A 27,941-nucleotide genomic window follows, 5' to 3' on the forward strand; every position below is an offset into this window, starting at 1 on the left:
GTGGATGTGGTTTGTCTTGACTTTAGTAAGGCTTTTGATGTCATCTCCCATAACCTCCTCATAGGCAAGCTGATGAAATATGGGCTAGCTAAATAGAACAGCAAGGTGGATTGAAAACTAGTTGAACTGCTAGGTCTCAAAAGTGTTGTGATCTGTGGAACAAAGTCCATCTCAAGGGCAGTCATTAGCGGTGTGCCACTGGGTTCAAATACTGGGGCTAGTACTGTTCATTAGTGTTCTTCATTAATGACGTGCATGGTAGAACAGAGTGCATGTTTGGCAGGTTTATCGGTGATGGAAGACTGGAAGGAGTAGTTAACAGACTGAATGGGTGTGCTGCCGTGCAGAAGGACTTCAGCAGGCTGGAGAACCGGGCCAACAGGAATCTCAAAGATCAGTAAATGGAAGTGCAAAGTCCTGTCCCTGGAGGACAACCCCATGCACTAGTACACACTGAAGGCAGCAGGAAAGCAGTTTTTCAAGAAGGACCAGGGGATACTGGTGGACAAGTAGTTGGCCACAAACCAGCAATGCGGCAAAGATGGCCAACAGCATCCTGGGATGCATTAAGAAGAGTGTTGCCAGCTAGTCAAGAGGGTTGATCCTCCCCTCTTCTCAGTACCAGTGAGAACACATCATCTGGAGTGCTGTGTCCAGTCCTGGGGCCCCCGGTACAGAGAGACATGGATATACAGGAGTGAGTGCAGTGGAGGGCTACAAAGATCATCAAGGGATTGGAGCATCCAACATAGGAGAGGCTGAGAGAGCTGGGACTGTTTGGCTTAAAAGAGAGCAGGCTCTGGGTCGGGGGGTTCTTATCAATGTGCATAAATACCTGATGGGAGGGAGTAAAGCAGACAGAGCCAGGCTCTTCTCAGTGATACCCAGTGAAAGGACGAGAGGCAATGGGCACAAATTAAAATTCCATCTGAGCACAAAGAAACCCTGTTTCACTGTGAGGGTGGTTGAACCCTGGAAGAGGTTGTCCAGAGATGTTATAGAGTCTCCATCCTTGGTGACATTCAGAAGATGTCTGGGCATGGCCCTGTGTGTGCTCTAGGGACATTGGACTAGACAATCTCAAGCCATCCCTTCCAACTTGAACTATTCTGTTTCTAATAACATCTTGTGCATATGATTTTTACATTTGCATATGCTTACAAGTGTGAGTTCTTAACAATTCTAGTGTTCAAATACTCTGTGAAGATGGATGTTTTAAAATTTAACATGAACATATTTTCCTACTCTTGTGAACTTAAAACTAGATATTGTCTTTCAATATATATGCTTTCATAAATCAGGTTGCCATTTCATAAGGCTTATTATAATAGCACTTGTAAAGTGTGTCTGTGTCCAAGTAGCACTATTGTAGTAACAGTCAAAATGTAACGCTGATGTAAACTAGTTTTCTGTCATTACCTGTAATGTTTGTGTGTTTTATTTAATCATGGTGACTATGTTGACTGACCTTTCAACATTTCACCCTTTTCCCGAAAGGTTCCAACTAGTTGGAAACACAAATGCATGCATGCACACACACAGGATTTTTTTCTGTCATTTCTTTTAATATGTTTTATATTGTATCTTTGCTTTCTAGTATGGATAATATTCTACTATGTTCTGTATCTTTTCAAGTTTAGTTCATCCTGAATAATTCATTTACAGTACTACTTCCTTTATCTTTTCTTCATTTGTTTCTTTCTGTAAGTTACTGTATTTAAGATTCTTTTGTATCTATAAAGTTGAAGGAACTCTGGGTTATTTTATTTGGAGAAAGTGTGATTTTTCCAAACACACGTCATTGATTAAAACAAAACAAAAATGCAGCACAACCCCATCCAAATTCTATCAACTTTTCATTGTGTTTCAGTACTTCTGGAACTTTGTGTTGGTAGCTCAAAGCTTTACTTCCTTCTGAAAATAGAGTCCCCAATGAAGAAATTAAACAAATGGAAAATATTCTTCTCCTCTGTAAAATCAGAGATACTTTCTTTTTTGTCTGAAATGTTTTTGGCTTTGAATTTTGTTTGGTGAGAAATGTAAGAATCATCTGAGATGCTCAGGAATATAAAACTGAATATTGGAGAATATTGATACAAATGCATTCTGTTTATAATGCGTAAATGAATTTGATCATAGTTATAATCTTTCTGTTTTCTTAAAATACATATATATGTCATTCTTAAGAGCAATGAAATACAAGTTCATATTTACATACAACTTACTTATTTCCTTTGTGTTGGTAAGTTGCTTACAAGTACTGTCCAAAAATTGGTCATGTTGAGGTAGATAAACCACTGTTGTGGATGTGCCTGTGAAATTATTTGATAGTGTTTTTGTAAATTGTTATAGGTGACAGAGGTTTCTCCTAATGTGACGAAAAGCAGTCAAGCAGAAAAAGAAGGTCGCGTGCACCAGTGTTTTGAGTGTAGTCAAACCTTTTCTTCAGCCACCATGTTGATGCACCATAGTAAAGAGGTTCATGGCAAGGAAAGAATACATGTTTGCCATGTCTGCAATAAAGCCTTTAAGCGGGCAACACATCTCAAGGTATTTGGTAATAACAGTTGATTGTTCTGTTAACTCCTTTTGTTTTGGACTTTTTGCGATATTAATGGAAGGTACCTATTATCCCTTTACCTTTCCTTTCCTTTTAACAGTGTGAGAGGTGTGCATCAGAGAGAGGGAGTCTAAGTGGTAATGTATACGCAGATAGAGAACTCTCTCCTGGAGCATGGAGAGGCTTTTAATGCATATATTGACTACAGAATGAAAAATGTGAATGCCTGTCATGCAAATAATAGTGCCAGGAAAAGATTTCGCTTACTTTATTTGCTTATGTATGTCATCACTGCTAATCCTGATTTCCAGATAAGCTTTTGGAATCATAGGATACTATCTGCTTTGCACTCTTACCTGATTTTTAGATGTTCTGCCTTGCGAGTACAAGTGACATCTGCACAGGAAGCATTTGTTTTAAAATATTCTTACATTATTGCTGTTGTCTAGTGATGTTTTCTATGTAATTTTCTCTAGATTACAAACAACCTGATACTTCCAAGTCTTTTAAAAAAAAATTAGTGGTGTGTTTAAGTTTTTAATTAGATTATAAAATGTTCCTATTGGGAATATTAGGCTGTACCAGATAAGTGGTATGTCCAGGCCAGTATCCTATCTCTGAGAGATACGACAAGGCAGTGATTTGAAGAAGTGCTTTATGAGAAGAGCAAACATACAATGTAACTTGCCCAGAATTTTGCCAGCTTCCCAGAATATATAGCAAGAAATTTCTGGAGCCAGAGGCAATGTCTTTATATTAAGTAGCTCTTAGAAGAGCTTTTCAATAGATATTCTTTCACTTTAGTATTATATTTTAAGGCAATATACCCTGTTTGTGAAGTTCACCCCCTTGGACTGATCACGTGTGTCAACCAGACTGTTAGTCCTTGGGGAAACTGTCATAAAATGTGGTGTTGTGAAACTGTTAACCTCTGGTTTAGGAGAAGTTTTCCAGAGGAAAAAAAAAAAAAAGAAATAAAGTATTGATACTTGTTTTCCTTAAATAATGGTAACAAAACCCAAATATCAGTCTCTCTTCAATTTGTTTTCTTAGAATTGGCTGGTGTTACTTTTTTTTTTTTTTTTTTTTTTTTTCCCTTCATAATTAAACCTTGACTTCTGTTATATACTAGGCCCAGGGTAAAGGTATGACAAGCTAACTTCCTACCCTGGTATGGCCCTCACATTATTATCCCACATTGCTTTTTCATGTAGGCAGCAATGAAGTTGCAGTAAGTCCGAGGGCTATCAAAAGAGAATTCAGGGCCTTGAGATGACTGGTTCAGAGATGAGGAGCACAAGTAGCGTTCTCCTCTATCCTTCTAGTTGCAGAGAATGATGAGGGAAGAAACAGGAAGAGCCAGCAGATCAGTAACTGTCTCTGAGATGGGTGGCACCAGGCAGATTTTCAGTTTTTTGATCATGGGTCGGTCTACACGACACCAGGTCTGCTAGCAACAGATGAGGTACATCTGTTTCAAAGGGGGAAAAGGATCTTTGTGCAGGAGTTAGCAGGGTTCATTGAAAGAGCTTTAAACTAATTTGGAGGGGATAAAACCAGACTTGCTAAAGATAAGCCTGAGGGTGGCATGCCAATGTTTGAAGGATGGTGTGCTAGCGAGGTCCTTTGGTCTGCTCCACAACGTGCTGAATACACTGGAGCACTTTTGAAATGTCCATGTACTAATGCACGCAGCACCCTAGCCATCCCAGTGGAAGTAGGGGATGGAGATCCATGCAGCAGCAAAGACGCAAAGGTTGTTGATGTGTTAGAAACCACAGAAGTGCCTCAGAACGGTCACATAGGGATTAGGGCTTCTCCTCCAAAAAAGGTGGCAGGATCAATAGCCCAATTGAAGTGCATCCACACCAATGCATGCAGGAGGAGCTGGAAGCCATTGTGCAGCTGGAAAACTATGATAATAGTCATGGAAACATGGTGGGATGACTCACACAACTGGAGTGCTGCAATGGATGGCTATAAACTCTTAAGAAGGGATAGGCAAGGAAGGAGAGGTGCTGGGGTAGCCCTGTATGTTAGGGAGTGTTTTGATTGTCTAGAGCCTAATGACGGAGACGATAGGGTTGAGTGTTTATGGGTAAGAATCAGGCGGAAGGCCAACAAAGCAGGTATCATGGTGGGAGTCTGTTACAGACCACCTAACCAGAATGAAGTGACAGATGAAATATTCTATAAGCAGCTGGGAGGTCTCAATCGCTAGCCCTTGTTCTCATGGCGGACTTCAACTTACCAGATATCTGCTGGAAATACAATACAGCAGAAAGGGAACAGTCTAGGAGGTTCCTGGAGTGTGTGGAAGATAAATTCCTGACACAGCTGGTGAGTGAGCCAACTAGGGAAGGTGCCCCACTGGACCTGTTGTTCGTGAACAGAGAAGGACTTGTGGGTGATGTGATGGCTGGAGGTCATCTTGGGCATAGCAATCATTAAATGATAGAGTTTTCAATGCGTGGAGAAGTAAGGAGGGGTGTCAGCAGAACTGCTACCTTGGATTTCTGGAGGGCAGACTTTGGCCTGTTTAGGAGCCTGTTTGACAGAGTCCCTTGGGAGGCAGTCCCGAAGGGCAAAGGAGTCCAGGAAGGCTGGACATTCTTCAAGAAGGAAATCTCAAAGGTGCAGGAGCAGGCCGTCCCCATGTGCTGAAAGACAAGCTGGCGGGGAAGAAGAGCGGCCTGGCTGAACAGAGAGCTTTGGCTGGAACTCAGGAAAAAAAAGAGAGTTTATGACGTTTGGAAGAAGGGTCAGGCAGCTCAGGAGGACTAGAAAGATGTCATGAGATTATCCAGGGAGAAAACTAGAAGGGCCAAAGCCCAACTAGAACTTAATCTGGCTACTGCTGTAAAAGACAATAAAAAATGTTTCTATAAATACATTAGCAACAAAAGGAGGGCTAAGGAGAATCTCCATCCTTTATTGGATGTGGGGGGAAACGTGGTGACAAAGGCTGAGGAAAAGGCTGAGGTACTTAATGTCTTTTTTGTCTCAGTCTTTAATAGTGAGACCGATTGTTCTCCAGGTACCCAACCCCCTGACCTGGAAGACAGGGAAGTGGAGCAGAATAAAACCCCCATAATCCAAGGGGAAATGGTTAGCGACCTGCTACATCACGTAGACACACACAAGTCCATGGGCCTGGATGGGATCCACCCAGAGGTACTGAAGGAGCTGGTGGCAGTTCTCACCAAGCCACTTTACATCATTTATCAGCAGTCTTGGCTAACCAGGGAGGTCCCAGTTGACTGGAGGTTAGCAAATGTGACATCCATCTACAAGAAGGGCCGGAAGAAGGACACAGGGAACTACAGGCCTGTCAGTCTGACCTCGGTGCCAGGGAAGGTTATGGAGCAGATCATCTTGAGTACCATCATGGAGCACATACAGGACAACCAGGTGATCAAGCCCAGTCAGCATGGGCTTATGAAAGGCAGGTCCTGCTTGACTAACCTGATCTCTTCCTTCTCCTTCCTTGTCTACCTAGACTTTAGTAAAGCCTTTGACACCAGTTCTCCTGGAGAAACTGGCTGCTCATGGCTTGGACAGGTGTACTCTTTGCTGGATAAAAAACTGGCTGGATGGCCAAACCCAAAGAGTGGTGGTGAATGGAGTTAAATCCAGTTGGCAGCCAGTCACAAGTGGTGTTCTCCAGGGCTCAGTATTGGGGCCAGTACTGTGTAATATCTTTATCAGTGATCTGGATGAGGGGATCGAGTGCACCCTCAGTAAGTTTGCAGATGACACCAAGTTGGGTGGGAGTGCTGATCTGCTCGAGGGTAGGAAGGCTCTACAGAGGGATCTGGACAGGCTGGATCGATGGGCCGAGGCCAACTGTATGAGGTTCAACAAGGTTCAGTGCCGGGTCCTGTACTTGGGTCACAACAACCCCATGCAATGCTACAGGCTTGGGGAAGAGCGGCTGGAAAGCTGCCCGGCGGAAAAGGACCTGGGGGTGTTGGTCAGCAGCCGGCTGAATATGAGCCAGCAGTGTGCCCAGGTGGCCAAGAAGGCCAACGGTATCCTGGCCTGTATCAGAAATAGTGTGGCCACCAGGAGCAGGGAAGTGATCGTCCCCCTGTACTCGGCACTGGTGAGGCTGCACCTCGAGTACTGTGTTCAGTTTTGGGCCCCTCACTCCAAGACAGACATTGAGGTGCTGGAGCGTGTCCAGAGAAGGGCAACCAAGTTGGTGAGGGGCCTGGAGCACAAGTCTTATGAGGAGCGGCTGAGGGAGCTGGGGCTGTTTAGTCTGGAGAAAAGGAAGCTGAGGGGAGACCTTATCACTCTCTACAACTACCTGAAAGGAGGTTGTAGCGAGGTGGGTGTTGGTCTCTTTTCCCAACTAACAAGTGATAGGACAAGAGGAAATGGCCTTGAGTTGCGGCAGGGGAGGATTGGATATTAGGAAAAATTTCTTCACCGGAAGGGCTGTCAAGCATTGGAACAGGCTGCCCAGGGAAGTGGTTGCGTCACCATCCCTGGAGGCATTTAGAAGATCTGTAGACGTGGTGCTTAGGGACATGGTTTAGTGGTGGACTTGGCAGCGTTAGGTTAACGGTTGGACTCGATGATCTTAAGGGTCTTTTCTGACCTAAATGATTCTATGATTCTATGAACTTCCTCTGCAAAAACAAGATTCAAAAAAAATCTGCAGTTCAACTCAGATCAGGAACAACATGGACAAAAACCTGCTTGTTAGATAAGGCTAGGGTAATGATAGAAAAACATTTATATTTGAAGGGTGACTTCCTGAATGGGTACTTCCTAATGTGAAAGACAGCCTTATTTGCTTTGTTTGGGATGCTTCTTTAAACCATGGCTTTATACCAGGAAACACTCCCTGCTCAGTGCAGTGGATCATTTTCAACCTTCAGATCCAAAGACAATCAGCGTTTGCAAAAGATCACGTTTTGTTATTCCTAAGAAGGGAGGATAGTGTTGCATGTGTATGTAAAAATTGGAGAGTGAACCGCACCAGATGATGAGGAAGTTTCAACAGTTTCTTTTCCCATATACACATACAGACATACGCAAACCAGCAGAATGACCAGCCAAGTTTTTTGAATATTTCATCAAAAATGCAGAAGTATGCAGTTTGATACAACTGATCCCATGGAAGCACTATTACTCTTTGTTGACCAGCTTAACAGTTTGATCTATATCAGTTGAAGTAGTGGGTATGAAAGCTGATAAATGTTATTTCAGGAAGGTTTTCTCTGTATCCTGTACAAACCCAATCCAAGATTTCTGATGATGAAAGTCAAAATGAATCTCCAAATCATTGTTTTTCACTTTTGGTGAGGAGGAGGAGAGGATGTTTTAAACAGAAAGTTTCATTTACTACTTGGTCATCATGTCCTAAAACAAATTCCACTTCTTCATCAAGGTGTTCTAGAACATCAGCTGTGAGCAACCTTTAACAGGAAGCTCAACAAAGATAAATGAAACCACAGGTTTTAGCTTAGGGTTTTGGGAAGGGTTCAATGTTCAGTGATCTATTACTCAAGGTCTTCATTTTGTACTGATGGTGTTCTGGAGATTACAAAAAAATGTTAAGAGCACTGCCAAACTTCAGGCAATCCAGAAAAACCCAGTAGGAGGTAAGGTACCAATGTTTAGATGCCAGAACTTAACTGTATTTCTTTTTTCCAAAGGCATCAGTACCAGCAATTTCACAGTTATCCACAAGAAAACCTTTAGGGATTATGTACGAACACCCCTACCACTCACCCCACCCCCGGTGTCAAAAATTTTCAGTCCAGTGTCTTCAGTTCCCCTTCTGATGTTGGTGGCTGTCCCAATTTTACAGCTTCAGAGAGGAGAATCTGAAGACATGCGCAGTGACTAAACTGTACAATTCCATATCATTAGATAGTGGAAATACCTGCAAGGTGACTGTGGATAGTAAACAAAGCATGGACATCAGTTGAAGATGAAAATAGAATGAGGTCGTGATCTTATTAAAACAATGGAATGAAACAAACTTTTTATTGCCATACTTTCAGAGGTGGTTACAATTAATGTTTCAAGATAGTTCGGGCATGAGAGTTGCATACCAATGCATGAGCGGGCGGGTAAAGGGCCATTTCAGAGAAGGTTTGCTGTTCTTATTTTCTCATTAGATAATGCTCGTTTGAGACCCCAAGGTAATTCCTATCTGAAAAATAAGAGAATTACACAAATAAACTTGCTAAATATCATATGAACAATCAAAGAAATACTAAGTATGTCTATAAAGAAGTGCTTGCACTTCAGAGCATTGTATTCCCATGAACTATTTTCAAAAGCATATATTTTACAGGAAAAGTATAAGGGATTGGCAGATCAGTGGAACAGAACTGCATCACAAACTGTTTCTTCAGAGAAAGGTGACGGAGAAAGGTTTATGGCGGCTATCTGGATGCTCTCCTGTTTGCTTTCAAGTAGAAAATGGGGCATTGGGGTTGTTGGGGTTTGTTGGTTTTTTTTTTCTTTTATTGTTTTGGGTTGGGGTTTTTTTGTGGCAGACAGAAAGAAGCAGCCAGCTTCAGATAATTTTTCTGGAGTAGGTCATACTGTGCTTCCACCGTTTCAATGCTTTAGGAGGTAATGAACAAGATAAAAGCACAGTATTTTCTTCATCTTCAACTAAGCTGTGGTTTATGAATCTCCTGTGATTTTTCTGAGAAGACCTTTTATTATTTCCCTATAATACTATATTATTATAATTACTGTGATGATAATATTCTTCCCTGTAACTGTCTTGCTGATTTTCCAGTGAAAACAAATTCTGCAGACACAATTTACTTCAGTTCATGGAGTGAGGAATAGGACTTCATAGACCTCAAGAAGGCTTATTGTTTAGGTCTGGTAAAGACTAATAGTCTAGTCTGTAATAGACTAGAAAAGAATATCCACACACATTTTAGAAAGTGGACAAGTACTCACAGTACTGTTTCACATACAGTTCTTGATTAGATTTTTAAATTAAATATGTTTGTATTTGCTTTCTTTTGTAATCTGAATTGTATCTTGGTATTAATAAAGATTTTTAAATTAAAAAGTTAATAGCTAAGATACTCCTTTAGATTTGCAAAACTTCTGGGTCCAGCATCAGTGAATTAAAAACACTGAAGTTAGAACTGTTATTAATGCTTCTTCATAAAGATAAAATGTGTCATACCCTCATTCTGCTTTCTTACTTATAAGGACCTTAGTGATTTTTTTTTTTTTTTTTAATTAATTTAAGAGTTCATTGTGAAGGGGTTCTATTTGCATGTTGACATTGTGCAGCTGCATGTCTTTATGTTGTGATAGTTCCCTCTGTGAGGCCTGTCCAGTTTTACAATGATACTTACATATCGGTCAAGGGGGGAGATGGATACTGTACAGGGGAGGGAAAAAATCCAATATTAACTTACAATGTCCAGTTGTCCAAAATTCATGTTTGTAAGTGAACAAATCATTTCAAGAGCTCTGGTTTGTTTTTTGGGTTTTGTTTGTGGTTTTTTTTTTTTAATTTTGCTACAGTTAATTAGTGAAGAGACTAATGTGTGCAAAAAAAGCAATGCACAGTTATTGACAGAGGTCAGAAATTTAAAGATACTGATGCATCAGCCTTATAAAGAGTTGATATACAAAAACGCGCTCTCATTTAAAATGGAAAAAAAAATAATGCAGGCTTCCATCTTCTTCCAGCTTGTCTGCTGATGCCTTAAGATCCTCTGTTTTTGTCTTTAAAGTGTGAATATATTTCTACATTAAATACTGGAGTTTTTTAAAATGGTAAATGGCCTGAAATGTATTTTTTTCTGTACTGGCTTAGGAACACATGCAAACCCATCAGGCTGGACCTTCACTGAGTTCCCAGAAGCCTAGAGTGTTTAAGTGTGATACTTGTGAAAAAGCTTTCGCTAAGCCAAGTCAGCTGGAGAGACATAGTCGCATTCACACAGGTAACACCAGAAATTATTTTTATCTTGCAAGATTTTCTCATGAATATGTGGGTGTTGTATTTGGAGTCCTTGTTCATGGTTTCAGGTAGCTGCATTTAAATATCAACTTAAGCTTAAAAAAAAACCAAAGTAAATTTCTAACCCAAAGAGTTTAGAAATTAAAATGAGGAACAGCAGACTTGAAATATTAGAAACTGTAGCCAGAACATCATGCTTCACTAAGCTTCCCTATTTTTTGGGACTGGCAGTACTGGAACAGTAATGTGAATGCATGAGCTTGTATCTAGAAGTTCGTCAGTCTCTGAAACAGATTAATAAAAGCATATTTTAAAGCATTGTTTAAAGTGGTGTATATGATCATCTTCAAGCATATAGGAGAATGTGCAAATGAGCGGGTGTGCTCAGTGACCTTAAATAAGGGACAGTCTTGACTGCTGATACTGCTGTATGCAATACTTGATTGTCATTGAACCACTTAGTTCATCTGTTTCTAATGCCATTGGTTTTAATTTGTGTTCTTCTCTACTTAATTATATTCTTCAACTGTTACTCTATAAAAAGACTACTGATTTCTCTTAGGGAGCACACATTTTCTGTGATAGAAGTGCTTTTCAGGTTGCAGTTTCTGCCCTGCTACAAGTTGAAAGCTGTACATCAGACAGCCCAACTGCCTTCACCTTCTGTATCTTAAGAGTAATGTTCTTAAGAACATGAGTTCTAAATATAGGAGTCAGTTCTCCAAAACAACTGCTCTCTTCTCCATACCACTGCTACCAATAAAGAGCTGTCATGGCTGCTAGAGTTAAAAAAGACAGGGGAAGGTTGTCTGTGTTGCTGCTAAGCTGGAGGGAACCAGGGAATTTGACTGCATGTGCTATAGCATAAGAAGACTGCCACGAAAGGATAATTCTCTTTCTTTCTGTAAGTCAGCCAGAGCTTTTTCTTTCCCCAATATCAACTTCTGGTGGTTAGCTTTTGGCTGGTCTTTGTGCATTTAAAGGAAAGTTCCTGATCTCTTCCCTTATCTTGTTAACCTGGTCGTTTTTCCTTGGTTAGCATCACTTGTCCGTCTTATGACATGTAATTAGAGTTCCATCTTTGAACGGACCTTCACTTTGCACCTTCAGATTCAGTCTTGCAGGTTTTGGTATTGCATCTTTGAAGTACAGACTTGCCTCTATATCCAAGTGTGGTGTGCATGCTCTCATTTCATGCATCAAAACTTTCTTTTCTCTGGCTTTGACAAACACAGTCTTATATAAACACACACACACTCTCACATGCGTTCTACCATGCTGTTCCAAATATTTGGAAGGGATGTAAATGTTTATTCGGTAATATCTTTGAATTCTTTTTGTGTGTCTCTATGATATCTGATAGGCTGTTGATGTCTTGGGACCACTGCCAATATTGATAATTTACATTATGTAAATGTGTCCTTACATACTTGTCTATCTGTTAATTTCTTTTCTCTTACATTGTGTTTATGGCAAGTTTTTAAAGGTAAGGTCTGTCTCTTTGCTCTTTTTTCATGAAGCAGTTAATGTGGTGGAGTTTCAGTCTATGTCTAAGTGATATTACGAATAATAAATGTGATATTACAAATAATAAATGATAAAAGGGTTTCCAGGGAAGACAGAGGCAAAAATAAAAGTAGATGAAGCTGAAAATGTGTTAAGATTGCCACGGTCTAGGAAACTGCTTTAACTTCCCATATAGCAGTGGCTATATAAAATAGTCATTGTTATGCGATGAATGACTGTGTCTTCCATTATGGTTAAATTAGTTCATACTTACCATTGCACGTAAGCAGATACTGAGACATAACTAGTTAAGACAAGGTCATACTTTTTCTATCTGTGCTTTCTTGCTGGCCTTTACAGTATTTCATGAGGTTTGTAAAGAAATTGATGTAGTCCGATACTTTTTTTACCATGGGAAAAAAGAAGAATTGGAGAATAATTATTCAGTGATTCCATATGTTTGTGGATAAATTAGATCAGGGCTATACAATGTGCAGCCTACTGTGGCATTTTTTTATTTGTTTTGGTAAAATGAGTTGCCTCATTTCAGTTGCCTAATTCAGCACATGGTTCATATACTGTCAAAGGTAAAGTAGGGGCAGTAATTGCAAGAGCTGTTGCAGCTCATTTACACATGAGTGTTTGAGCTTTGAGGTGTTAGGGTTTGCTAGGCAGCTGAAAGCCAGAGAGGTCCTATGTCCTGGCCCTGACTTTTTTTCACATTTTATTCAGTTGCTGAGATCTCTCTAGCAGAAGAGGATAGGAGGTTGGATAGAGAGGATTCATGAACTTGGCGAATTTGTGGTTTGAGTTCTTTTGCTAAGGAAATCCTGAGATTTGGGAACCCTAAGAGCAGGTTTAGGGATGTTGCAATGGGAAGGCATGGAGAGATAGGGGAGGTACTGGGCATGATGAAGAATGTGGGTGATCATTGAGCTGGGAAGGGATGAGATCCTTAGGTATCAAGTTGTGAAATACTGCAGTGTGGGTGGTATGTATTGGTTATGGCGACAAGAGAGTATTGTAACAGAAGGGGAAGGTTTTAGTGCAAGTGTGATAGGATAGACTTTAATATTAGTGGGCTGGGTCACCCACTTTCAGCAAAACTTAACTTCTGGAGGATAAGCAACAACTCTTGATAAGGGTAATGGGTATTTGCGGCCATTTGTCAGCTAGCAGCATTCATTGCCGATCAGTTACTGTTAGTTGCAATTACCATACTACGAGTGTGTATAAGCATGTTTTATAAGGGGTGTTCATACCAAATGGTTGAAGGTGGTTTCTCATCTGAGTGTGGGAGGAAACTTTGATCTGATCTATTAGAGCTGTTTTTATGTGTTAGGGGTCTCTGCTGACCCTGTGTATTCTCATCTAATGGGTTGACTGTTTATGCTTCTTTTCCCGCCTGCCCCAAGAGAAATGGTGACTGCTTTTCCTGAGAGTAAAATTAAAGAAGGGGAACAGAGCTGCTTTGTGCTTACTGTGGTAGAGTGGAACGTTCTCGTTATACTGGGGGCAGGAAAAGAGAGGCAAGAGTTACAATCCAAGGAGATTAAAAGTCTTTAGAATGCCTCAGTAATTTGCTTTCTGCAGAAGTGACTTAAATAATACAGACCTTAAAAAAAGGCAGTGTTCTAATTAAGAGGTTCACAAAATCTGAAAGCGGGAAAGAAGGCCAGTTTCCCTTTTCCCTGCTTTGATTTATGCTGCCCATTGTAATAGACACAGAGCGAGCACTTCAGGAAGGCTGGGAATAGAATAGATTCCCTTTATGCATCTGTTTCTCATAAATCTGCACTATCATAGGAAAAATTCTTTCTATTTTGGAAAGACTTGTAATTTACTCAGTAAATCCTCAGATATTTTGGGGTTTCTTGTACTTGGGTGCTCATGTGCTAGGAATGCCCACAAACTGTAACAGTCCTTGATAAATTCATTTCTATATTACTGTTGTCTGACGTTGTTGAAACAGCAAGTCAATCCACATGACAGTCATTCTTTCAGAAGAGAATGTTCTTTTAAAAATCCCTTAAGACCAAAAGAGTGAAAATGTGCTGCACAGAAGTTTTTAGATGGGTGCTCTTACATAAACTGCGATAGGAAAGGCTCATGTAAGTCTAAACTGATTTGCTTTCTTAAAGGTATGATCCTTGTCTGTGAGAAAGTGTTTGTGACTTCTATCTTGATTAAACATTTTTAATGATTTCTAATGGGCAATACCTACTGAATCAGTGGCCAGAAGGAAAACACACATTATTTCTCTGAATAGCTCTAAATATCTTGTACATTCGGATTTATCAGTGAAGAGCGGTTTGGAGAAATGTTGCTGAAATTAGAGGGAAGCAGATGCTTCCAGTTCTGCCAAAAAGGCATGTGGTAATCCATTCCACACCACCAAAAAGGCTGTTCATCTTAACAGAACAGAAAACCTGGAGTCAAAAGTATCTGAGGAAACCTAGATTTCACTTCAAACTAGTGAAATCATTGTTAACAAAACTAGAACACTTCTGTGATTTAAAGGACCTTTCATTCCTTTCATTGATTGTTTGAGAAGTTGGATTTAGCATGGAAGCTACAGTGCATCTGGGGACACTAACATACAGGTAATGAAGGAAGAGAGAAATTGGTCCTTTAAGGAAAATTGTGGAAAAGTATTTATACTCCTGCTTGTGCTTTATTGTGCTAAATAATAACAAACCATATTTGTAAGTTCAGAAAGTGCTTTTAGAAGTCCTTAATGACATACAGCAGTGTGTCTTGTGTTGATGTCGGAGGATGTGGTGTTGAGCGTTGAAGCAAAGGTCTGGTTTTGCAAAATAGGTGTTTTAAAATTTTTAAATATTTTTATAATGAATATTTTCTTTGATAACATATGGGAATCACTAGTAGCTATTGATATAGGAGGTCACAGGTCCCATGTAGAATTACCAGAACTTTTTTTTAACACATTTGACTTTCTAGTTTCTTACAGACATCAGCTTTGTTAATTCTAGAATATTGCTTTATGTACCTTACTCTAAATGATGTAAAAAGGTGATGGTTCCCTTGAGTACAGAAAAGTCAAACTGTTGAAAACTGATTTTTTGCACCTCTTAAATAATTTACTTAGACAATAAATTGGATAGGAGAGATAACATCAATGATTTAGGACTTATGTAAATACTCTGACATTTAATTTGGGATGTTTTGCTGATTATATGGAGTCATAGCACTGTTTTGAGAAAGTCTCAAGGAAAAAGATCATGACTACTTAATTGCTAGGTCATCTTGATGATTTTTACTGAATTCTGAACTGTATTTTTATGTTGAAATGAGAAATTATTAAATACCTTTTTCTCTTTTATAAGGGGAACGGCCATTTCAGTGCACATTATGTGAAAAGGCTTTTAACCAGAAGAGTGCTCTTCAAGTCCACATGAAAAAGCACACAGGAGAGAGGCCTTATAAATGTGATTACTGTGCAATGGGATTTACACAGAAAAGCAATATGAAACTGCATATGAAACGGGCTCATGGTTACACTGGTATGTAGCATAATGATAGTAATGGTGAGTGCAGAAAGCCATATGCTTTACTAGGAAAGCACAAAACATATCCCTTAAGTTATTGAGGAATTAGGCTCTAATAGCCAAAACCCAGAGTTGATGACCTAGTAGTTGCACACGCAACCCAAAAAGCAGGGTGAAACAGAGATCGGTTACTGCTTATGGCTCCTTGTTTTTTACATGGAGCTCTGTAGTACAGAAATACAAAGTTCAAAAACTATTACAGGAAAATTATCTATTATATTAGATTTTTTTTTTAATTTTTCAAAGAGCATCTAATGAATTTACAGAATCTGAAGTAGTTATGTAGTACCTTTCCCAGCATGATTCCTTTATTCCCAAGTGCTATATTTGCATTTTTCTACACTATGCATCAAATCATACTCACTCATCTTTTTCTCTTGTACTTTGGTAGGTCCTGTACAAGAGCCTGCTAGTCATCAAGAACAAGAAGGGGAAGATATTAGTCGTGCTCTGAATTTAGAAGAAGTGGTACAAGAATCTTCAAATGAATGGCAAAGTATAGGCAATGTTTTTCGATGACACCTTAAAGTTTGAAAGCTAAAAATGTTTCTGGGACTCGAATTTCTTGAAACAAGTTTTCAGAAAAGTAACAGATGGATTTTACAGTTACAGCTTCAAGCATTGAAAATATTAACATAAGAATAATATATTATAGTTTTTTTAATTATTTACAAAAATTACCTAAAAAAATCATTCTTTTTTAAGCTTGTAGAAGAATATTGGGAAAACATCATTTAATCTGTGCTAAGTTGTCTGTGAATCAATGAACTCAGGTAATACTGTATACAGTTTCATCTTCTAATTCACAGCCAGTATATCAATTTGAAAAATAAACTGGAACTTTATATCAGAATAGAATGATTCCCATTTTTAAAGGAGGTGAAGAATAACTTCATGGGAAAACCATGAAACTGTTGGTCAGCTTTCTTTTTTACATGTTTAAAAAAATAACTGAGGTTGGAAACAAAATGTTACAGAGGAGATGCATGCAGTATAAAATAGTTTTGGGTTTGGTTTTTTTTTTTTTTTACAAGGCACAGGAAAACTCTGTATTTCTGTTTTAAGCTTTTTTTAGTACATTTTGAGAATTTGTTGAAAAAAATAAAATGCCATGAACTCAATGGCTTTTCTTGAGTTAAACTCTTGAGAGGGAGCATGTTCATTTCCATTCCAACCGCAGAGGCAGTTAGTTGTTAGTTTTTACATTAAAAGTCTGAGGTTTTAAACTCGGCAATAATTATTTAAAGAGAATCCAAACTAGAAGAGGTTCCAATGAAAGCCTCTTCTTTTATGTTTGCTGTTTTGGATCAGCAGGTACATATCTTAGTATCTGTGGAAAACACAGCCATATACTAAATCTGGGAAGTAAACGTACAATTTTGTGTTAAGCAGTGAGAAAGTTAGATGCACGCTAGGTCACCTATGTTATACAATATTCCCCAGTGCTGTAAACAGTTACCATTTCAAATCTGTAAATTCCTCATTATTTTCTTTGTGAATTTTGGAAATATGTTACTTTTATTTGTTGTTGTTTAAGTCATTGTTTCAGAAAAACTACCTAGTTGACTAAGTAATGCTTTGAAAGGTGCCACTTGTTAAGTATATTCATAACAAAGAAACACTGGAGTAAAAACATAGTCATCTTTTAGACATTCCAAAGACAGAAGCTCTTTTCTTATTTTTACCTTGTTCTTTTGAATTTTATTTATATGTTACATATATATAGATATATATATATGTGTGCTTGTATGTATATATATATTTAAAGTTATATGAGCCTCTGTGTGGCTGATCAGTATATTTTGTAAATACTAAACCCAGTTGCAGGAAGTTCATCTTTTCGGTTTGCCACAAGTACTTCTAGATCAGTGGTGGATTTGTTGTACTATAATACAGAGCTGGATTTTAATTTACCTTCTGAAAGATAATTGCTCTCAGATCCAAAAAGCCCATTTCTGTAAATATTGTCTATACTTTCTCTATGATACAAACTAGTTATTTCAGATTGCTGAAGCAAGAAATCACTGTTGGTTTTGATAGGGCATCTCTTAATTCTTTTGTTAACTCTTTGGCATATGTATATAAGTAATATAGTTGGTGACATGAAAATAACACTTTTGTTATGTGGAATATTTAATTCAGAAACATGTTAAATAATACTACTTTTTTCCAAATCCTGTTTCGTGTATTTTTTAAGCATTTGATTATGTATTCTAGGAGATTCTAAAAACTCCATTTACTGGAAGTGTGTGTCTCAATATTCTATGTAAAGAATGTATGTGAAGTTCTTCCAGCAGTGCCTTTCCTCCCAGACAGCCTATTAGTGTTTCAGGTGTTTAAGACAGACATTATTTTTTTTACAGTTGTCTGAAGGCATACTGGCCCTATGGCATAGTGCCCTGTTTATCTGTAATAATATAGTAAAATGTGTTTTGTTGCATGTACCACATGTAAAACTTTTTCCCTGTTCTTTCAGAGAATACTGTATAAATGCCAGCAAAGTTTGTTGGAGTTGATTTATGGCATAGGGGATGACACTTTCCAGAGGTTGCCGAATCCAGTTTGCCAGAAGGTGATTTACAGCTGGTCACATCCAGATGCAAATCCATCCTTCATAATGGGAACGTGATTCCTAAATGCTTGAAAGCATTCAGTCTGCTCTAGCTGTGATTGCTTTGCCAGCAAGTAAAAACCGGTAGTGGTTGGTAGTCGGTGAGCATGTGCTAAAAGCAGGTCTTGTGAGTAAAAAGATGCTGGTTTTAAATGGTCACTTCTCAAAGAGTTAAGTCTTGATTAGAGGCAATGAGTGTGTGTTGTAAGTCTTGGAAGTGTTAAATAAGCAGTGTGAGTTACGGAGTCAGCTGACATTTTTCCTGAATTCAGTTTGTTACTCCTCCAGCACTTGGAATCCTGTCAGTTACAGTAAACAGACTTTTAAAAAAACCTTTTTTGTAACATGGTATTTGATTTCCTTCCCTGCATCCTCCTCCCCCGTGTGCTTCAAGAATTCCCTCCTGAGTATCCTTACATAGAGGTTTTCATAGCCCAGGTTCGTTGGTAAGATTGAGTTGGAAGTTTTCAAAGCAGTGTTTCTGTTGATGTTCAGTACAAATACAGACAGTGTAACCAATATGTTGATATTTTAAAAAGCAATGTTGAAGCAGATGCATTTTTTTAAGAAGCAGAAAGAACTCTTGTTCTAAGGCATGTTTGAAGAGTCACATTGTATAGTGGGTAAGTGAATAGTGCTTAGGAATGTCTCTGTTCTTTCTGGTTTGATGCAGTAGTAGGCTTACGCTAGCCTCAGGCTTTTTGGTTTGTGTCTGCTCAAGTATTTCTTTTGGTCTCTGTCCATTCCTTCAGTACAAGAAGTGACACATTCCTCATACTGGTTATGCGTTCTTGTTTCAGGAAAAATCCTTTGCTTACAAATCAAATAGCTGTTTAAACTGCTGTTGTTCAGCAAAACTGCTAGTGAGTAATGAAAAGAATAAATTTCAGTCTTAAGTTTTAATCTCTTTCAAGAGACTTGTGTTGGTAAAATAATGCTTTAAAGTACCGTACCTTTTCTTCTATAGAAAGTAAATCCAAAAAAGCCACCTCCAGCCTCTGGAAAAGGTGACTGAGAGGAAAGCAGAGTGACGAAGGCAAGGAAGAAGCTTTGGATAAGTTCTGTAGTTCTACAGTGTAGTATTTTGAAAGATGTATTTCTCAATTTTTTTAACGTTAAATAATCCTTCCCATTTTTGAAGGCTGCTTTAAAAAACAACTTGATTTTCACATGCCCTGTTCAAAGAAGATGCTTGGTGCTATACTTCTTTACAAAGGGTGGGATTTCATTGCCTGTACATAGGCATTTTATGCCTTGCGATAGCCCCCGGCCTTTAGCTGCCACTCCACAAAGACAACTGGCCTCCCATAAATCCTGTGTCATATTGTCAGCCCTATGGGCCATGCTAAGTCACCAGCAATGTCACTAGAAGCCTTTGTGCAAGCAACTGGGTCCTGGGTCCCAAAGTGTCATTTTCTAGTATCTGAAGATTATTCATAAATTGTGGAAAAAAACCCACAGAAATTCATATATAGGTTCTCCGTTGTAAAAGACAAAACCGGTCCAAGTTTCATTTCAAGTTGATTACTTTATTTCAATAATGAATATTTTTAAAAGCTGTGTTCCTATAAGAACAATACGTATTCAAATTAAATCAACTATTATGTTGCAAGGTATACATCTGAATGAAGCTACAATAGAAAAATACACATAGCAACCAATGTAGGTAATAGAGATGTAATATGTGTGTGTATGCTTAATAATTTTGGTGGTTTTGTTTTCTTTAGTCTCTATGTATTTTCTATTCTCTCATCTTTCATTGCTTCATATTAATGGACACTGATTTAAACCTACAATAATAGATTTAGATGTGAAATGTAATTAACATACATATTTATAGGTAACTTTTACTGGGCACTTATTAGGAATGCAGGTTCAACCTGGGAAGCATTAACTGTACTCTACAATGCATAGGCTAAAACTAAAAAAAAAAAATAATTAATCAGACACTTAGATGACAGGATGAAGAAATGGCGAAATGGTAAGTTTAAGTAATAAAACAGTGCAATTCAGAAGAGCCTTTTATTTCCCTAAGTGTGGTTGGAAATACCATTGCCACACATTCATTTTAGTAATTTGTGAACAATTAATATCTAAATCTAACTCAACTATAATTTATTTCTATAAGGCAACTACAGTACAACAGTTAAATGTTCACAGTAGTTTACTATGAGTTTGCTTTGGTGCACTGCCCTTAACAGGCATCCAGATGTTACTCAGGCAAAAGATTAGCTGATCAAATACGACACTGCTGCAATACCGAGAGAAAGATTTGAAATTCTAACATGAGATGTGCAGGACTATCTGAGATACCAGTACTGAAGGGCTCTCTTTCAGAAATTAGACTTACTTGTTTATATATTCATTTACTTATTTATTGTACTGCAAAGTTAATGCTGTTGCAGCAGAGTTTGAGTGAAGCACCAGTGACGTCCAGTGGTCACTTGTGCAATCTTAAGATGTTTCTTCTCTGGGAATATCCCTTGTTGCTTAACATTAGTCTAACTCAAATTTGAAATCCTCTTTCTCTCCCTCATCTGCTCTTGATTCTAATGGTTTGGATGCGATGAGCAATTCACGGTATGGAAAGAATTTCCTTATTACTATTGCTCCGCATCGTATTGATTCTACAACATCTGCCCCCTCCCACACTTCACATACCTTGAACTCCCAATGTTTGGTAAACCTTTCCATGACTGCCTAATCCTGTTATGAAAATAAATTATTCTGTGAGTGAGAGAAGGAAGATTAAAACAAAACAAAAAAAAACCAAATCAAAAAAAGTATTTGGATAAACAGTCCTTACAACTTCTGCACATGGTGGATTTTTTTTTTTTTAACAGCAGTGTCTCAGAATCATTAACAGCAGTGCTCAGTATCCAAGACATTAGCTCTTTATTTGTAATTCTGATGTTCACTAAAACGAAACCAGAAGACTTCAGCTCAAATTAGATGCTTGGGAGAAATAATGAAGTCCAGCATACAGTTAGGGCATCCTGAAGAAGAATGAGTAAAGTCAGAGATCTTGTTACTTCACATAAAATAAGGAAAACATCTAGTAAAGCTACTTTTTGTGTTCCTTTCATTCAACTGTTGGTCAGGGATTGCCAATAGAAGTTTGTATCATCTACTGCATGCAGAACCTAATTGGCATTAAGTAATGGATTGCATCTATCTAGGTAATTGTTGCAGTTGTTATTAATTTTAAGGCAGTTACATTATGAAGCAGAGTACGTGATCCTTAGATGGCATCTTAGAGCTTCAGCGCCTAGCAACTGGTGAACCGGACCGTGATCCAGGTCGGGACCCAGAGCCTCCCTGTGGAGGGAAGAACAGACTTAAGTTAATTAAAAGGTACTGTATATTTGGGGCTATAAATTGAAAAACATCAATCTGTAGCACAACAAAATTTTAAATAGTATGTAATGAAAATGGCTTGCAGTGGCATCTAGTATATTGCTGAATATTACTGGAATTTTCACTTCAAAGAGACGATTACTTTTCATATATTTTTCACATAGGATTAATTTACTCTCATTAAATCTCTCATACAGGGCTAGACAGTCTCTCGTGAATTATTTGTAGGTACATGTTCTTAATCAGGCCTTCCTAATGAAAGCAATTTATTTACTTGGACATCTCGGAAATTTTCATTTTCATGGCTACCCCTGAATTGTTAATATACTTTAAAACCAAACCAAAACAAACAAAACCAGAAAAAAACAAACACCAAAACCAGAAACTGAAAACCTTGCATACAAGTTGTGTAATAGTCTCACAGCTGAAAGAACTGAAATGTAGTAATTATATTCTGTAATATTTATTAGGGTAAATTGTTAATGTGATTATATCAACATCAGTCTTGTATGGAAAGCTCAGATGCAAATACGGGATAAAAACAAGAAAAGATAAAGGGCTGAAACCTGGCCTATTTTTACAAATAATAAGAAAACATCAAACTAGAAAAAACCAAAAGAAAACAAAACAAAAAAACAAAAACAAAACACCCAACAACCTTGTGACAGTTCATAAATCTGCAATTGAGAAAAGCCCTACAGCAGTTTTATGGCAAAGATGCTCCAAGCTGAAATTTGGCATTTCATTTTTGGAACTTAAGATTAGATTAACTGGGTGTCTTTTCCCAAGGCTTTAGCAACTTTACAGGCATCAACCGTGAGTGATACACTTATGACCACAAATGTGAGATAGTGTGGTAATTGTTGCTGTAATCAGTTGATAATGGTTTACTTCAAAAAAATTAAGCATATGTGTACTTTGGAATTTTGTTTATTTATATGCTTATTCATATCTATCAGTGCTCTCTCAGTTTTACTGAACTGTTTCAAGGAAAATTTCATGTAATACATTAGGTAATTGGCTTTTTTTTGTTTCAAAGTTATCTTAAAGAATGGATAACTTTTTTATTGTAAAAGAGTGTAAAACTATATAAATAAATAGTTACTAATGCCTCCTGCTATAAACAATGGGTCTAAATCAAATGGGCCTGAATAAAACTCTGATACGAACTCCAAAAGTTATAATGGCTCAGAAAAGGCTATCTAAACAGTAGAACTGGTACATGTATATCATCAGATACGCATAAATCCAAACTAAAATAGTTGTGATGGTTACGTAAAAAGGAGGATGATACATTTTGGGAGACAGAGTTATCTGATATTTTCAGATGTTCAAAAGAAATTTTACAAATAATGTCAGTATATTGCTGTGGTACTGTTGACGTATTGGAACGCTGCGAAAAAGCTACAAGTGCACAGTCTGAAAATCAGACTTAAAAGGTAAATGTTTGATTTTTTACCTGGGCCTCTGAAGAGCTCATTCCTTTTCTTAAATTGCAACATAAGAATTCTTACTACCTCCTTGAAGTTTTCAAGCTGTCATTTGGTGCTGCATACGTTTGAAAACCAGCTCTACAATGAAAGATACATACCCTAAACCACGTAAGAGACAAAATGTATTTTTGCTACAGCTGAAGGTGCTGTTACGTCTCCTGCTGCAGAGAAGAGTAATAAGAGTCTGAGATGATCAGCTCTGCTAATGGGATCTCAGACCTTCTGTCCTGAAGTTAAGATTACTGTTGATTGCATTCTTCATGTGTGAATAGTATACTAGGTGATTTCTTATGAATGAATGTTTCACTACCTTTCAGGAAAAATACAGTCTCAGTGAAAGCAGCTGCCAGTGGATGTGATGTGCTTTTCATGTGTTTTTTTCCTGACATAGCATGTGAAAAATCCTCACGACTGACTTTTTTTTCCTGTTCTGTTTTCATTTATTAGCTGTGTTGGTGGGGCTGTGCCATGACTCGAAATGGTGAACTGAACCAGATTTAAAGATAATCTGACCAAATGTTTATTTTTCTTAATGACACGGTTTCCTAACGCGCCCGACTATGTGGTGTCGCAACTGACTGTACTGACGTATCGTAGGAGGTCTGCCACCTGGGGTGGGGACAAGCAGGGACTGGGCAGGTTGTTACTGCATCTCAACCAAGTATGTGTCCAACACTGCCCAGTACTACCGTTCTGCAGCTTATCAGTTTGCTTTCATTTTCGCTATTCTAAATAACTTAGCACCAGCAGCGAGCTGTGTCACCTTCTCACTCATCTTCTGTGTTCCAGGTCGTTTGTGAGTTCAGCGACAACACGGATCCTGGTACGGGGCTTTGTGGGACTTTGTGGACTTACCTTCTTTCCTGATGGTAACTGACTGTGTATCTTTACTTTTGTTTCCTATCATGTAAGTAGTTATTAGGCCATGAGATAACCTTCTGTTTTATCCATGCAAATCTAGTTCCTTCAGAAGCTTTAAGGAAATATGGTTGTTTCAAACATGGCAGGTTCTGGAGAGGTTTGGCTTCTCTTTTTCCTGGACTCAATTTTTTTGTACTTAGAGTAAGTTCAATTGTACTTTACCAGTTTAAAGATTTTGGAAAGAGTGCCCTGGCCCTCATGATAGGATCCCTTATGTCCCTTGTGAGCAGATTTATGCTCATAGAATTTTCCGCTTCCTCCATATCCTGGCTTGTGTCCTTCACCACCCTGCAAAGAAAGATTTTCATATATATTGCAAGTTACCGCATTCAAATTATCATATGCACATTGTAATCTTTGTTTGTGATCACTGAAATGTAATACTCAAATGAGAAATTTAGAGGTGTTGGAATAAAATAATCTTTTACTTAATAACCAAGGATGAAGGAAAATAGTAGGAAATTATCTGAATGTACTCAAATCTGAGGGAAGCACCAATCTGTAAAAGAGGAATTAATAATAAAAAAAAGGATACTCAGAACATTAACCTGCATGACAAAACTTAAAATGCTTCAATTTCATGAGTTCTAAGATGTCAAACACGTCAACTGATTTGTGTTGTTCTGACAGTGAAAGAAATGCTTAATGGCTTGAAGGTTTTAATATTTTGTCTTAAAATGCAAGTAATTCACATGTCCATCTCATCTAAAATCAAACCTGTGGTAGAGAAGTAGAATTTAATTAGTTGAGAGATCACCATGGGAAGAACTGGTCTAATAGCTGTTTAGGCAGATTATCTCTTACTGAAAGGGGTTGCAAGGAAAGGTGGGACAAAATACTTGAATTAGTGACAGCGTTAGTTTTGCAGGCTTTGTAAGAGCAATTGGAACCGTGGAATAAGCACCCATCTCGTTCCAGCCCTCCCTCCCATTTTTGTCCTTCCCAGGAAGAAAAATGCAGCAGATGAGTCTTCCAGGAGTCTTTAAGGGAAGAGAGCTTTGCCATGCAGTGGATTTTGCTCCCTTTGTGCTAAAGCAAAAGAAATTATCGCTGCAAGGCTGTCAAGTTGCTGGATAAGAGCAAGCAACAAAATTACCATCTGAAAGTGCTGTGGGAGGAGGGAGGAAAGTGGAACAGGAAAAGCAAAATAGCAAAATTGAGACAAAACAGAATTATCACGTTGCTGCAGCAGCTTGAGGCAATGGAGCAAAGTATGCTTTGGCCTGGTAAACAAAATGGCTGTTACTGAAAGCACATTCATCACCTACCCAGCTAAATCTGGTGAGGGATAATCCTCTTCCCTGTACATGCAAGAAATAGAAACAATGAGGTGATGATCACTATGGAACATAGCATCTGGGTGTACCGTGCACAGATGATGAAAATGCAGTAAAAATAATGAAATACTGGCCAGATAATGAGGCAGGGGTTGAAAACAACAGTCTGTACAGTCATTCCATGAAACAAAAAAGGCAAAATTCTTTATTATGATTACAAGAACCGACTTCACTAGCCATGGTTTGTCAGTATTACGTACTTTAGAAGCCAACTGAGCTTAGTAAATGTAAGGACAGTTCCTGGTGGTTGAGGCTTGTTTGAAAGCATTACTTATTATTAGTTTATTACATAAAGCAATCACAACATCAACCGAATATAAAAATCCCTGCAAGTGGCTTTAATTTGTCATGCAGCAAGTCAGGAAGTGCATGAGGAAGAGAACCATGGCTTTTCTGTTTTAGTCCTTTGCTTTAAATATCCCCAACGGTAACTCCACATTTTTACTTGGTGCCATTAAAGAAAATGAATCGGGCTTGCACCTGAATTGGTATAAACTAGCCCACAAAAGATCCTGCACGTTGCTTGAGCCCCTGAAAACGCTTACCTTTGCTTGCATTGGGGGAGGTGTACGGGGTGAGACCTAAAAACCAACACAAAAAAGTTGTAAAACCAAGGCAAAAATAAATGCAGGGAATCATCAAGCCTTTTACATAGTATCTATGGGTTAGCAGGATTAAGTGCTATCTAAGTAGTTGCACTGAGAAGCTCTTCTGCTGTCTTAGGCTTTGCCTAAAACACACCCGGTTTTTCTCTTATTTTAAACAGAAAACATTCCTTAATACAGCCAGTGCTGAAGACACGAGGACAAAACCTGTAAATGGTGAAGCTGTATAATTGTGATGGTGGTTGTTGAAATTTGACTATGCTAATGGCAGGTTCACCCACTTTTTTTTTTTTTTGGTAGCGTTTCAGTATTGTTTGTGCTTCCAGATAAAAATTGTTTTTGTATTTGAATGGCATGACGAGCTCGAAGGCACAGTACAATTCACAAGGCTCAAAATAATGGCTAATGATTGGGGAGTATTTGGTTACTGATGGATCCTAAAGAAAATGTTTCATTTTAGTGCATAACAAGAAGAGAGGAGAACTTACAATGTTCTTGAAGAAGTGGACTACGGGGTTGTCGTCACCAGGCCGGCCATGCTGGGATCTCTGGGGGATGGACCCTACGTGGTGGCTAGCCCTGGCTGCATGTATGTCCTGAAAAGCAGAAAAGGCATATCGCCAAGTCAGCCGGGAAGGAAAGATAATCGGCGAATGTACGAAGAGAAGAGTCATTCTCACCAGGAATGAAAAGAAGAGAAAAATGCCTTGGAAATCTACAGAGATTGCAACCTAAAGTTGTCAGTGCTGTGAAGGAACAATTTTTTTAATACAATGGCAAATACAGAGTACGTATGTGGACGTATGTTGTGCATATATATATGGCTGGACATGTTTTTAATGTTACAGCCCAGTGTGGAATTAAACCTGTTATTGGAAAGTTCTGCTAACAGAAACCTGCTAATTTTCCTTCTTTCATAAGTAGGATTGTAGAATGTAGTTTTAGAAATGAAACCTGAAACGGAGAAAAACTTAAAATGATGAAATGATGTTGGGTCATTCTCCATCCATGAGCGGGAATGGATCGTGTATCGTGTCTCAGTTCCCAAAGACTACATAACACTGATGAACAGCAAGAGCAATGTTTTTTTGGGAATGAGGGGATCAAATGAGACTGACAATACTTTCTATTTTCAGTAGGGCTTCCTGAGCAATACATAAAGAAGTCCAGTAAGCGAAGGTAAAATTAATAACAGAAATAATACATTGTCAAGTGTGAATACCTTGACTGGTGCTTAGATCGTGCTGCATCTGTTGCAGTGAAAATAGTGTCAAAAATTTGGTGTAGTTCCTGCTATCTGGATGCAGTATGACAAAGTTTAAAAAAGAACTCTTACATATGACTGACCCAGTTACAGACATCTGCCCATCACTGCAAACGCAGAGGCACAAGGCTTCATGTTCAGTGCAACAGATCTGAAGTATGTTCAGTGGGGAACAGAGAAGGTAGGAGAGAATGAAAATAACAACGGTGCTGCAATCGTTCTGGTAGTGTAATGGATTCCCTGAGAATACAATGATGTTATAAGCATCATGCGGATGCAAAAAATTTTCATTGGCCTCTAAAGATGAAATGGAAATCCATAGTGAGACAGTAGCTCACATAAGCACTTCCCTAGTAGCACAAACTGAGTGACTGTGGAACACTGTGAATAGTTATGAAAACAAAGTAGATTTTAAATCACATACAGAAAAACATTGATCAACTTGCCAGGGAAAAAGCTTAGGCTGATTGTTGGAGCAGGAGTCCTGACTCATGAGCGGTTTGGTGATTTTTGACATACAAGTTAATATCTATAGAACAGGTTTTCAAAGGTTTGAAGAGTCTTTTTGCACTTTGAGTGAAGTCTTGTGACAGCAGTAGCTTTCAGAATGACCCTGACCGCCTCAAGCTATTGCTATTGAAAATGGCTGTGCAGAGATTTACATGTTGTAAGACTCTTGAATAAAAGGTCCCATGAAACCGTCTGGTGTTACTGCTCAAAGCTGCTACATGGAAGCTTTATTTTTAAGTGAA

General features: G+C 38.4%; 2 protein-coding genes and 1 long non-coding RNA gene across 10 annotated transcripts in view; 2 read left to right on the forward strand and 1 right to left on the reverse strand.

Moving 5' to 3' along the window:
* ZNF236 (zinc finger protein 236) overlaps positions 1-17,775 on the forward strand; it is a 98,732-nt gene extending 80,957 nt beyond the window's left edge. For 4 of the 5 annotated variants that reach the window (XM_030011416.2, XM_030011414.2, XM_030011418.1 and 1 more), the window contains exons 30-35: positions 2,353-2,550; positions 2,661-2,668; positions 8,877-8,943; positions 10,380-10,509; positions 15,380-15,556; positions 15,993-17,775. In XM_030011416.2, the coding sequence (XP_029867276.1) occupies positions 2,353-2,550; positions 2,661-2,668; positions 8,877-8,943; positions 10,380-10,509; positions 15,380-15,556; positions 15,993-16,120 (708 nt within the window). In that variant the 3' untranslated portion in view covers positions 16,121-17,775. The remainder of the gene's footprint in view (positions 1-2,352; positions 2,551-2,660; positions 2,669-8,876; positions 8,944-10,379; positions 10,510-15,379; positions 15,557-15,992) is intronic. The other variant, XM_030011415.2, reaches the window with a different exon arrangement.
* A 1,945-nt stretch (positions 17,776-19,720) lies between these two features.
* Positions 19,721-27,941, reverse strand: part of LOC115340136 (myelin basic protein) — a 124,423-nt gene continuing 116,202 nt past the window's right edge. For 2 of the 3 annotated variants that reach the window (XM_030011146.2, XM_030011148.1), the window contains 5 exons: positions 26,414-26,521; positions 25,866-25,901; positions 25,252-25,284; positions 24,146-24,271; positions 19,721-21,530 (listed from right to left, as the gene is read on the reverse strand). In XM_030011146.2, the coding sequence (XP_029867006.1) occupies positions 21,474-21,530; positions 24,146-24,271; positions 25,252-25,284; positions 25,866-25,901; positions 26,414-26,521 (360 nt within the window). In that variant the 3' untranslated portion in view covers positions 19,721-21,473. The remainder of the gene's footprint in view (positions 21,531-24,145; positions 24,272-25,251; positions 25,285-25,865; positions 25,902-26,413; positions 26,522-27,941) is intronic. The other variant, XM_030011147.2, reaches the window with a different exon arrangement.
* On the forward strand, positions 23,613-27,887 carry LOC115340138. 2 transcript variants are annotated; one of them, XR_005932271.1, is made up of 3 exons: positions 23,613-23,723; positions 23,852-23,931; positions 26,386-27,887. It is a non-coding gene; the product is annotated as an uncharacterized LOC115340138 (long non-coding RNA). The 2 variants fall into 2 exon arrangements; XR_003922928.1 differs by lacking the exon at positions 23,613-23,723 and having other exon boundaries at positions 23,744-23,931.

The sequence above is a fragment of the Aquila chrysaetos genome, chromosome 4 (genome assembly GCF_900496995.4).
Source record: "Aquila chrysaetos chrysaetos chromosome 4, bAquChr1.4, whole genome shotgun sequence".
NCBI classification, from domain to species: Eukaryota; Metazoa; Chordata; class Aves; order Accipitriformes; family Accipitridae; genus Aquila; species Aquila chrysaetos.